We start from the raw sequence: 12,618 nt of genomic DNA on the forward strand, positions 1-12,618 counted from the left end.
TTTGTGTTTATCATAAACACAAGGTTTCAGTCGTAGCTGCAGAGCAGGCAGAGGGTAAGCACTGGGTATGCAGCAGTTTCCACAGCTCTTAAGGAAAATTCCAGCCCAGAGGTACAGGCAGGCATCTGTTATTTTTAGTAAATAAAATGCCTATTCTGAAGTTCATTCCTGAATACGACTTGATGGCAGGAAGCAAATTTTGTCCATTTTTTTCCTCATCTTTCTCTGAAAGTTCCCACTGTTGTTGGTGTTCCCAGAACAGAGATCAAAGGCAAAAGGGAGCTAAGGAAAAAGGCAAAGGAAAAATGGCACTTGTCTTTCAGAGAGCTGAGAACCAAAAATTCTTCTGCAGATGTGTTTCAGTGAGGATGAAATGTGCTCTGTCAGGGCATGAAAGAAGAAAGCTGTAGATCCTGGGTGCCCTGCCTGATGTGCAGGGGTTATGGCTAACAAGGACCTTGGAGCATCTCCAAGTTGCTCTGAGCCCTTCTTCTGGAGGACTAAATATCTCCATTTCTGCTGGTATAGATGATTCTAGAAACAGGAGAGTATCTGGCCTTTATACATTCAATTTGCCTTTTCCATCCATCATGTAAATGTTCCAAAACCAATAATTAAAGAAATTATAAGTATTAAATCTTCCATTCCTCCATCAGTAATGTGCTTATTTCTCATAAAACTAATGTACCCTTGATGGCTTTCAGGTGATAATGTCTATTAGGAAGGGGTGATAGGATAAAAGAACAAATAGCTTAGTATTCTGATACATTATTCATGGTCCAGGTGAGGAATTTATAAAAGTTTTAAGGACAATGCTGCACTCAACCTGCAATGGCCTGTTCTTGTCTTTCTTAGAGCATATTTGCCAAACATAATCAGAGCTGCAGTGGCAGTCAATGCCAGAGTCAAAGTAAATGCCATGGGAAGAGTTAAGAAATCCTCCTGTATTTTTAAAATAAGGCCAAGATAAGAGAAACACCAACTCTCCAGTCACTTTTGACTGAAAATAACCAGGAGCTTGTCTTGCAGTTCACCTTTAAAAGCACTCAAGCCACCTCCATCCTTGGCATGTGCTAAACACTGGGTTTCAAAAGCTATGTGCAGTTAGGTGTGGGTTCCAGTATTAGTTTTTTCTTACATGGATACACATTCCCAAGACTTTGAAACAGAGGGTGAGAAGAGTGCTGTGTCTCTTGGTATCATTCACCTAGCTGCATTAGTAAAAACTGCAATTTTTTTAAAGTCTGCTTGAATTTCAGCTAAGTGATCCTAACTGTGAGGTGCTAACAGCATGACATTTATATGACCGGTGTTAAAACATTTTCACTTCCAGCAGCTTGAACCCATGGCAGGCATTTATATTGCCCTATCCCCACAGTGTTTTGGGAGTGTCTGAGTATGTGGAGCAGATAATTTAATAGTGGCTTAAATAGTTCTCTAGCTCCAAATAAAAAGCAGAACTGTGTGTTATTTACTGAGAGTGTCAGACTTTATGTGACTGGGAGGTTGCACGTACCATGAGCTTGTCCTGCAGGGGGATGGAGGGCAGGGCTGTGCTGAAAGGGGCTGCTCCAGTCCCTTGGCCAGGCTGAAAGCCAGGCTGGTGCCAGCAGCTTTCCCTTCTCCCAGCCAGAATGGGTTACAGCTTAGCAGACATGCATGTGAACTGGGGGAGTGAGAGGGGAGAGGGCAGAGAGCTCTGCAGTGTGGTCTTTATTAACTTGGATTTTTTTTTAATTTAGCTGCCTGACATTTTCCCATGCTTGGAGGAAGTCAGACCTTGACTCATATTTTCCTACTTACTCTTTCTCTACACAGAAGCCTCGCTGTCAACTAACAACTGACTTCGGTTTATTTCTTCTAGCAAAATTAACATTCCCCAGCTGATGTACCAGCAGCACGATGCCTTTACGCTGAGGGATGGGGGGCCAGGAGAGCAGGCAGGCCCTTGCCAAGCCCCTGACTAACACCCGGATTGTTTTGCAGACGCAGGGGGCGGGCTCCCCGCGCTCCTCGCCCAGCCACACCATCAGCCGGCCCATCCCCATGCCCATCAGGTCTGCCTCTGCCTGCTCCACCCCGACCCACGCGCCTCAGGACTCTCTGACCGGGGTGGGAGGAGATGTGCAGGAAGCCTTTGCACAAAGTAAGTCTCGTTAACAGCTTGTCCGAGGCACCTGGAGACTGAAGAATCATTATTTCTTGTGGTTTTACTGACTGAATGTATTTGAGCTTTTGAGTTGCATGCAATGAAACAAAGCAGAACAAAAAATGTCTGTGATGACTGCTTTTTGCTATTGAAAATCAACGTTGTCAGCCATCAAAGCAAGCAGGTAGGCAGAAACTGGACAATGATGGCAATTAATTGAGCTCGGGGTAAGAAGGAATTTTGATTCCTTATCACTGCTCTGATAACCAGAAAAATTGCTATTGACCTCAGCAGGCATTGTAAGTCTGTTTTAAAAAAAGACTTTGCTGGAAGAAAATGATAAAATCATAGAATTAGTTGAGGTGGAAAGGGCTTTTGTGAGTCACTGTGTCCTTCTGGCCCAAGAAAGAGGGCTTCAAAGTGAGATCAAACCATTCAGGACATTTACCAGCTGAGTTCTGGATGGCTCCTGTCACTCATTTTCTCTGTTGCAGTGTTTCACCATCCTTATTGTGTAAATTCCTTGTCCTTCTATCTGGGTGGAACATCCCTTGAAGCAATTTGTGACTGTTGTCCCTTGTCTTTCTGCTTTGGGCCTGAGAAGGGCCCAGTTAGACTAGACAGGGATCAAGTCTAAAAGTCTAGGTGAACCCTTTCTTTGCATTTCCAGAAAACTGTCATCACCTTCCCACTTTTTTTTCAAGTAAGAACAAATTTTAAACTGTTTTGAATTTCTAAGGCCATAAATTAAATTATTATGTTGAATAACGGAAAGTGAGTAGTCTGTTATCTAAATGAACAAATACTCCTAATTTTTTAATCTGCTCTCTCTAAAATATTTGCATATTTGCATTTCTATGATCCAAATAAGTTTTTTCCCCTCTTTACCCAGCACAAATTTAACATAATTTTAAATGTAAGCTCAGAAGTTCCTCTGCCACAGTGGAGGCATGCTTCTTCCCAGGAACCCAGTTCAGCCCTCTCAGGCACCCTTCCCCTTGATTTTCCTGTGAATTGTGTCTTTGTGTGTGTTTTTTGACACGGTTGACTCTGTAATGCAATCAAGAACTTTGTCCTATAGCACTGGTCAATTCAGGTATTGAACATAGGCATAAGTCCTGGTCTCAACATAACAGGTTGCTGCTAATCTCATTTTCTGTGGCAAAAGAAAAACAGGCAATATGTTTTCCTTTTTTTCTGCTATGAGAAAAATCAAGACAGGCAAAAATATGGAGCCCTAGCTCCTATGCTGTTATGGGACAGCTTCTTCTAGAGTTAAGAGTAAGATAAATAATCTTATTTATAATATATAAATAATAAAATATCCATAAACAATGCTAAGTCTGCCTCAGGCAAATGCATTTTAAGTGTAAAAACATGTTCTGTTCAAGATCAAAAGCAATATAAGAAGTTATGTGATCACATTTTAAAACTGCTGCCTTTGATAAATACCTAGGTTTGTGTCATTATTTACTGCAAGCTCTAGATGGGAAGGTCAAAGCCAAAGAACTTGAAGCCAGCATTCTGTCACATCTTGACATATGACTTTGTGAGGGGGTTGGACTGAGGTTTTATGGCTCCATTCTCTGCTGCACCAACAGAGATCTGCACACATAATGCAGACAAGCCATGGTTAAAGAACGTTTTCTCTTCATTTTTTCCATTTCTCTTTCACAGCATTTGCAATAGTTCAGAGGTATAAATTTGGGAAGACTTTAGAGAGGGAGTGGCTGTCTGTGTGTGTAAGAGAGAGTTTAACTACTATAATTTACATTCCAGTAACTATTTACTAATGGATGCATTAAAAAAAACCTCTTCAGGATTTGAGAAACTTTTTAAAATGTATTGGTTTGCATTCAGTAAGTATTAAAAAATCTACAGTAGCCAATTCCTGTGAATAATTGCATTTGGAAGACTAGTGATTCTGTGGAATATATTGATTATTCAGCTATTCAACAATAGTATCTGTGTTTGGGATTTGACGGAGTTAAGCACATGTTACCCACAGACCCCTCCTAAAGAAGGAGTATTCCATGCAGCTCCCAAGAATCTCTCATGATTGATGGTTAAGGGAATATTGCCAGGTTCAGCAGGGAAACACTTCTGGATGCATTATTAGAAAGAGTTTAAAAGCAGCCTGAGGCTGTTTAGAGAAGCAGTAGTGCTTCCTTTATTAAAAAAAAAAAACAAGGGGGGCAGGGGAGAGGGAGAGAGAGAGGCAGTAAATTATAGAATATACAAGAAAGTCCTTGAGCTGCAGGAGAGGCTGAGAGGGAGCAGAGGAGAGAAATCCATATAGTCTTCATGAAAGATGAGGTCAAGTGTGTTTCTTCAACATTTGCCATAATTATCTGGCAAATATCTGGCAATAATGGTGTCATTAAACTGAGCTGTGGGAACTTGGAGAAAACACTTCATTTCTTCCCTCCTCCCCCACAGGCACTGTAAATGAGTTCACGCTGGATTTAATCTTCCAGGCCTGGTCTGCTGGTGTCACCACACAAATGCAAGCTTGATGGCAATGAATAATCTCCACATATCTGGCATTGTGGTTAAATGAAGCATGAGGATTGGCTTCTGCTTTTGCATACAGCATAAGTAAATGAGCCCATTCTGCAGAGAAATCTTCTGCACGTGCCCTTCACAAGGACTTTGATACCCTGAATTATCACAGTGACAGCTTTCAGAGGGGTCACAACTGCTTTCAACAGTAAAACATATGTCATGTGAATAATGGTAACTTGTGCTTTGTCCATCTCTTGCTTCAGGTGCGAGACGAAATTTAAGAAATGATTTGCTGGTGGCAGCAGATTCAATCACCAACACCATGTCTTCTTTGGTAAAAGAACTAAATTCTGGTGAGTGAGGCATATGAGGGGGAATAGTTGCCACAGTGACATCTCACATTTGTATGAAAAAAGTGGGAGGTAGGAAGATACATATCTTCAAAACTTTTTATGCTTTTGTTAAAAAAAATCCCTAAGTAACAGCTTTTGGAACTCAGCAGTTCTCAAAGCCATGGATGTAGAGATGCAGCTGGATACAGTGAAAAATTTGACTGTGATTCCACATGGAGTGAGATTTCACTCTTTAGAAATTAGATTTAGCATAGATCATATAGTTGTGTGTTGTAAGATGCAGTCTGTAGTATTACCATTAAAATATCCTACCTAATAACTGAGATAAGCAAAAGTTTCAGTATTTGGTCCCACCACACGAAGAAAACTGTAAATTTTGCTAATTGAAGTGGAATAATATGCTTTTAATCACTACAAGGAGATGGTGTTCCTGGTTGGGAAGGCAAAGAAATGCTTAAAGAAATAGGCAAGTGTACTTTTGTGGGAGTTAAATGGGACTTTTTGCTTTCCAGAAGTGGGCAGCGAGACAGAGAGCAACGTGGATTCGGAGTTTGGCCGGACTCATTTTGATGATCTGGTTCCATCCCCGACATCTGAGAAGGCTTTCCTGGCCCAGATCCACGCCCGCAAGCCGGGATACATCCACAGCGCTGCTGCCACCGGCTCCATCCGCAGTGACATGTGGGTACCTGCCCGGCACCTCCTCCTCATCTCATCCTTCCTCCTCTGAAAGCAGTGTGCAGCGCACAGGAGCTCCTCTCCCTCTCAATTATTTGGGTTAAAAAAAAAAGAAAAAAGCATAAATCCAAGTGAGGACTGCTTTGTGGTTACATAGTAGTGGGCTCTGTAAACAATAAAGCCTGGAACTTAGGACTCCCTCAGGAGTGAGCTGTCTCACATCCAGCCTGGAACACTCAGGCAGCATGGAGGCTGTGGGACAGCTGTTTTCCCAAACATGCCCTGCAGTCCTATGTTTATCCAGACTGAGGGACCTGTTGGGGCTCACTGGAAAAGGAGAAATGTGTAAATGGAAAAGACAAAATGCTTTTCATTGACCTACTCAATTGATGAACAAACAGACTGATTTTTACAATCTGATCCTTCCGTTTAAAGACAATAGGCATCTTTCTAGTTATTTTTAGTTCAGCCTCTTTGTATGAAGTTGTTGGGAACTTTTGTTACTCATTTCCTTAGGGGAATGCCTTCAGCAGAATATGCCCTTTGGTGTACTTCGTGAGAGAGGGAAATAACAGAAGTGTTCTCCACTGCCAGGAAAATACTAACTAGTGGAGCATGTGGTTGGACTAAAAGTATCCCACAGTCCTTATAGATTACAATAAAGGGAAGTTTTATTGACTCTGAATGTCATTCATCTCAGGAGGCTATTTATTAATAATTGTTTTTAGGGTTACAGAAGATGGAGACCCCTATGTCAGAGCAGATGATGAAAATTATGAGAATGACTCTGTCCGCCAGCTGGAGAATGAACTGAAAATGGAGGAGTACCTGAAGCAGAAGCTGCAGGATGAGGCGTACCAGGTGGGAGAAGGACACCAACTGCCCCTGTTTTCCCTCAGTGAGAAAGGATGATGGCCCTCAAGTGTCCAGGGCCATCTAACCAGGCCTGGGCTCTGGGGCGTGATCTCTTCTGGGTTACCAGAGCAGTCACATTCCAAAAGCTGCTGTCAGCCTTACACAGACACACATGCATCCAGCCCATGTGCATATCCAAGAAGACCACATTGCCTGAAGCAGCAGTGATCCATAAGGGTACCAGGGAGCCAGGTGGGACAGAACTCCTCTGAGCTTGTTCTCTGCCCATGCCCACCAAGTCACTTAGAGCTTATTCCCCACTACCATAGGTGCTGGATGGTGGTGTCAAGGTGTCCTGCTATTTACTCTGTCTTTTTTTTTTTCTCCAAAAGAAGAAACATTCATAAGGGTTTCTCCAGTGTGAACTGAAGCTCAGGTGCAGTCTGTGTTACTGTCATTGTCAGAATCTGGAGGTACAGAAAAGGGTCTGGAACAAATTGTATCCCAGAGAACCAAGTATTCAACAAGCATCTTGTGCAGAGAAGCCTGGGGATTTGTTATTAAACACCTCCCTGAGGAAGCTCTCAAAGGGCATTTGTTTAAGAGTCTAAGCAAAGCAAATATGCCAGGGGGAGGTGGAATTCTGTAGATGCCCATATTCACATTATGGTCTCCACTTCTACCTGGTGTTGCAGATTATTGTCGTGTTTTCCATTGTTCTGACTTGGAATATATGAATTTAAAGTACATTACTTCTTATAAAGTTAGAAGTAGTGTCAGTAGGAGGGAAAACCTAGTTCGGTTATTTGAGAGCAGAGCTGAAGCAAGCAAAAATAACTTTGTTTCCACATGGCAGTTGGCTCAAATTTGGATGTCACCCCTAAAGAACATATTAAATGGGGTACAAAAACCAAATTAGACGTATTCTGAAAGGCCAGATGTCTGCAAATGAGGTTCAAAATCACTTTATGGGTAGCAATTCTTTATACTGCTGATTTCTAGGAGCTAATAAAATCTATCCTTCTTTTCTGGTAATTTTCCTCTACTGTTCAGTGCTGGTCACTTCAAAGACAATCCTTATCTGACAGGCTTGCTTTGTAATGAAGATTGGCTGCTCTTTTGGTCTTCTTTGTAAAGCTGCTAGGATATGTTAGTATTGCAAAGTTCATTGAGTCTTGTCAAAATTTGAGGTAACTTTGAGGTTGATGTGAACATCTTTTTGTTATTGTTGTTGAGACCTGCTACATTCCCATGGTAGGCTGCCAAAAGTAATTTCATTGCAGAGGTCTTTAAGGACATGACAAAAGGAGCAGGATTGTTTTAGATCATTTACTAAGGCAACAGCAGGTGACTATGGGGAATTGTCAGAACTTTTTATCCAAGATAGGAATGGTTAAAAATCACAGCCTTATAGCTTCTGAACAGGATGAACAGCTTCTGCTGATGTAATGAAACGTAGGTGTCAGTTTAGAGAAGGGGTGCCTAGATAGTCACAGCTGTCAGGCATCAAATAATAAATGTTATTCTTGCTGGTAAAAATTCCATGTTCTTTAGAAAGAACAACAGACTAGTTTGACTATATTTTGATTACAGTATGGAAGTGCAATATATGGCAATAGTATTAATTGAGTTTCATGAGTTACAATGGGATTTTGTACATGCATAAAATTCAGGATGTATGTGCACTGCAAATAAGGGTAGGAGAAGTTATGCATGTCACTTGATGGCACTGGGTGTTACTCTTGCTTCAGTCAGAATAGTTTTTCTGTTGTTTTCCAACAACATTCCCAGGAGAAAGGGAGGAAATCTTCTCCCTGTTAACATCAGAATAAAATTCCTGAATTTAGGTGAGCCAAGACTACACACAAGTGAAGCTTATTCCCCATTGGTTTACATTATTTGTTTCCACCAAGGGACAAAAATAGACAAAAAACCCAGCACACACACACCCTCCCCTGGCCAAAAAAAAGGAAAAGCTTTTTTTTTGTCAAAAATATATTCACTGAGGGAACAGAAAGTCCTCATTCTAGGCAAGTTCTGCTCAACAGCATTTTTTCAGAAGAAGTTTTATGATGTACTTTACTGTCTGTGAGATTGTCAGCTCCTATCAGGCAGTGATTTGACAGTAGTGACTTGTAAGTAGAATCTATTTTTAGTTGATACCACAGCCCCAAAGCATGTAATGGCAATGCATGAGAAGTCCTTCCCAGTATGGGTGATGCCATTTAAAATAGGGAATATGTTTAAAGGAAGGAAGAAAAGGTATTAAGTTAATAGGAACTACTAAGATTAGGAGCTGGTTGGAGTGTGTCATATATTGACCCTGAGTATGTGCTTTAGCATTGGTTGTTCTCTGCAATTTACTGTTTATTTGTGGTATTTCACTCTTCTATCCCTTTTTCTGCTAATATCACTGAGTATCCTAAAAAAGCCACAGCTTACTACTTGGAAAAGCAAAGGAAAATTGGAAAATTTCTGTTTAGGGTATCCTGTTGAACAGAGGCCAGGTCAACTATTCTCCTTTGCATCAAACCATTGGAATTTATTACAAGCTGTTTTACTGTTTGTACTCACATATACACTGCATTCATCTGGATTGCCAAAGAAAGCCAGAAGCTGTAGCTATCGTAATGCAATTGTCAGCTGAAAAAATCTGCAAGGAGGAACTCCTACTAAAGGTGCAGAATGGTCACCTCAGTAACAATCTGGTAACCATTTTTATGTTATTAAATGTCTCACTTTGTGTAAAATCAGCACATCTAGAAAAACATGTAGATGTAGTGTAGCATGAAAGATGGTTGGCCCAAACCCACTCTTGTTATTTTGTGTCACCTTGTGTCCAAGAAAGATTTTTGTGCTGAACTCTAAATTAGTATAAAAAAGCCAAGATACACAGGGAAATCAGGGACATGAAACCTTAGAGGAGGCTTCTTTTTCTCTTTTTTTTTAAGCATGTTGTAAATAACAAGTATCTGTATCAGAAAAAAACCCAAACACATTTAATGCACAAGTGTAAATGCTAACAGCGTGTATCCTCCCACATCTGTTTCCACTTTTGTTCTTGGTACAGTCTTTTGCTGATATGTTGTGTAAGACAGTTTTCACTGGGTTTATTTTCTGGGTCCCTAATTGCTCCCTTTATTTCTAGGCTTGTGCATGGCTTTTTTCAGAATAATACACTGCCTGGCTGCTCACGGGCTTAATTTGTCATCTTCCTGTTTTCTGTCCTTTGTTATCTACAGGTCAGTTTGCAAAGTTGAGTGCAATATTCTTCTCTCTCCTCTCAAGTAAGTATTATTATAATTTAGAAGAAAGTTTGGAATTAATCCCCATAATAAACATTTCAGTTGCAATGTATCTTGTGGCGCCTGAATGTATGTGACAATGCTGTTCTTTCTCCCTTTAACCTGTGTTGGGGTACCTTGGAATCTCTCTGAATCACTTCTAATTTATGGATCTGTAGTCCTAGTCCCAAGGATTCCTGTTAAGCTGTCAAGGATTCCTGTTAACCCTTTTTATGTTTTTCCTTTGTTGACCATCAGAGTGAGAATGTGAGCTTTTCATCTCTGGGGATGATGACAAATATATTAACCAGTACAGAGAAGCCTTGTCCAGGAGATAAGGAATGAGATTACATTTCAAGAGACCTGAGTTTAATTCCATTCAATGCTTTAGTCTTCCTAGGATAACTGAAATAAATAATTTCTTATGAGATCAGAACATCTACTCTAGTGTGTGAAAGAAGACTTACACAAACATTAAAGAAAGCAATCCACCAGCTGCTTAACCACAGAGGTGTCCTCAGATGTCTTGTGGAAGTTTAAAAAGCCCCAAAAAGTGGAAGGCACTCAGCTACTGGATAGAAGCTGACAGTTCAGAAACATGGCAAGATCTGTAAATTCCCTGCTGTCCCATTGATGCCTTAGGATTTTAGTTTTTATATTTTTCATATATTTGTAATCCTGCAGTTCTTTAGTGTGTAACTCTAAACTCCATATGGAGCTACTGTCTTCCCATTTTGGTAAGACAAAACAATTCCTCTCTAGGCCTGGGAATCAATGACACCTCACTGCCTCAGGCCCCAAGGATGTAAACAGAAGTGAGTTGGGGCTGAGCAAACTTGGGGTAAATGACTTCATTACCTGAAGCTGTAATTGGAAAATTAACACCCAATTTGCAAATGGACCACACTTATAAAAGTGTGAAAACTCATGACCCGTCATCCATTTTTTGGGTATAGCCCTGGAGGGCTTAATCTGCCTGAAATGTACCTGAAGGCACTTCAATAAACATAACAGCTTTTTATTCCCTTAGTTTTGCCTGACCTCTGTTTCTAGGTAGCCCCAACAAGGCATCACCATATTGAGGGCATGTTTCTTACATGTGCCAACCTCACAGTTGCAGCACTGAGGTTACTGCCAAGTTCAGCAATTGTGTTTTTCCTCAGGAAGACAGACAACATCTATTTTTGTGAAGTAGCCTGTAACTCTGAACATTTGCCCAGGAAATGGGAGACCATGCATTTCTTCTTGCCTCATCTGAAGCCATGGACTCTGCATTTCTGGCTCTCCAGGAGAGTGCAGTGCCCAGCTGTGAAGATGGCAGTGAGATAGTGCTGTCCATCCTGCTGAGACTCTGAACCATGGGATGATGGGGATGGAAAGGGAGGAGAAATCAGAATAGGGATCTGATTCCGGTCTGCAGACTGAGCCTCTTCCTCAAAGCCAGAGCTGAAAGCAAGCAGAGGTCAACAATCAAATGGACACTGGAGCTTGGGCAGAGTCATGTTCAGATGAGCAAAACCAGTGAACTGGCCTGTGCCAGCTCTAACAGGAACTCACATTGTTAAATTTTGTGCGTCATGTTTTATCCTAGACCTCCTCATTTATATGGCAGTTTTGATGGTAAAACCTGACCCTGATTCAAGGGGTTTGTGTCTTCTGATGACAGTGAAATTTGACTGTTAAAATGTGTACCTTGTGAAAGCAGCTGCTAAAGGGTATTTCCAAGGCATCTGTCTTAGTGTCTCTTGCAGCTGAAGCAGAATTACTGGATGTGAAAAGCAAATAAACTGCAATACCCAGAGTACTATAAACACCAAATAACTGCTCATAAAAATTCTCCTAACATTGCTCCTCGGATTACATTCATTTTCTCAGTAGTCTTGTTAAAAACATGAGCCATGTAAAGTTCCCTAAACATTTACTGCCGGCAGAATAAGTTTCCTTACTCTGTTTTGGTGCATTTGTCAGTTTTAGATCCGGTCATGTGAAAGGAAAGTAGATACTTCAACAACAATTTGTATGTATAACAATGTATATAGTGGAAATTTTGTATATAAGTGAATATAATTACAATTTGCAATAATAAATGAAAAAAACCTTTTTAATTAGAATTACAAAACTCAGACAATTCTATATAAGGTTTCCTTTTTTTTTGGGAAGTAGTGTTAACATAGTGATGTGGGGAAACCTACTGCCCTGGAAGCCTGGCTTTCTTGAAAATCTGTATCCCGTCTCGAATTAGCAGATATCTGAGACTGAGATACTGTCTCATCTCCTGAATGATTTGAAACCTTGTCAAAAAGAAAGATTTTGATAGTGAAATTCTTCATAGCTCCCAGGGTAGCCCTCTGGCCAGTACCAAAGAGTGTAACATTCCCAGGAGCTAGAAAAGCCCAACCCTACAGAAATGGGCATCCAAAACTGGTGGACTTGGCACTTCACCTATATCCACAAGAACAAAATGCATTATGGTGCATTATGATAAATCCATCTTCATATGGTAAGTGAATCTTCTCAAGATTCACTCTGTTGTGAATATGGAAGTCTGTTATATCTTGTATATTTTATTTGGTACTTACCTTTCACAGCACTGGAAAAATAACTTCAAAATAGTTTATGCCACTCATAGTATCTAAAGTGCTTTTGTAGTTTCCATTGGGTTCTTGCTTGAAGCTTAGAAGCTACATGGATATTTTTATTTCTAAGCCCTTATTCATTCAATAGTGATACCAATACAGCTGATATGGCCCTAGGTGGCCATAGGAAGTAGAAAGTCAGCAGACTTTCTCACACC

The 12,618-nt window shown here is 40.7% G+C and overlaps 1 protein-coding gene across 9 annotated transcripts in view; it reads left to right on the forward strand.

The window, feature by feature from the left end:
- Window positions 1-12,618, forward strand: part of DTNA (dystrobrevin alpha) — a 223,337-nt gene that overhangs the window by 203,580 nt on the left and 7,139 nt on the right. For 8 of the 9 annotated variants that reach the window (XM_058041024.1, XM_058041015.1, XM_058041043.1 and 5 more), the window contains 5 exons: window positions 1,987-2,146; window positions 4,918-5,007; window positions 5,520-5,688; window positions 6,414-6,546; window positions 9,783-9,827. In XM_058041024.1, the coding sequence (XP_057897007.1) occupies window positions 1,987-2,146; window positions 4,918-5,007; window positions 5,520-5,688; window positions 6,414-6,546; window positions 9,783-9,800 (570 nt within the window). In that variant the 3' untranslated portion in view covers window positions 9,801-9,827. The remainder of the gene's footprint in view (window positions 1-1,986; window positions 2,147-4,917; window positions 5,008-5,519; window positions 5,689-6,413; window positions 6,547-9,782; window positions 9,828-12,618) is intronic. The other variant, XM_058041084.1, reaches the window with a different exon arrangement.

This window comes from Melospiza georgiana, chromosome 1 (assembly GCF_028018845.1).
Source record: "Melospiza georgiana isolate bMelGeo1 chromosome 1, bMelGeo1.pri, whole genome shotgun sequence".
In the NCBI taxonomy this organism is placed as follows: domain Eukaryota; kingdom Metazoa; phylum Chordata; class Aves; order Passeriformes; family Passerellidae; genus Melospiza; species Melospiza georgiana.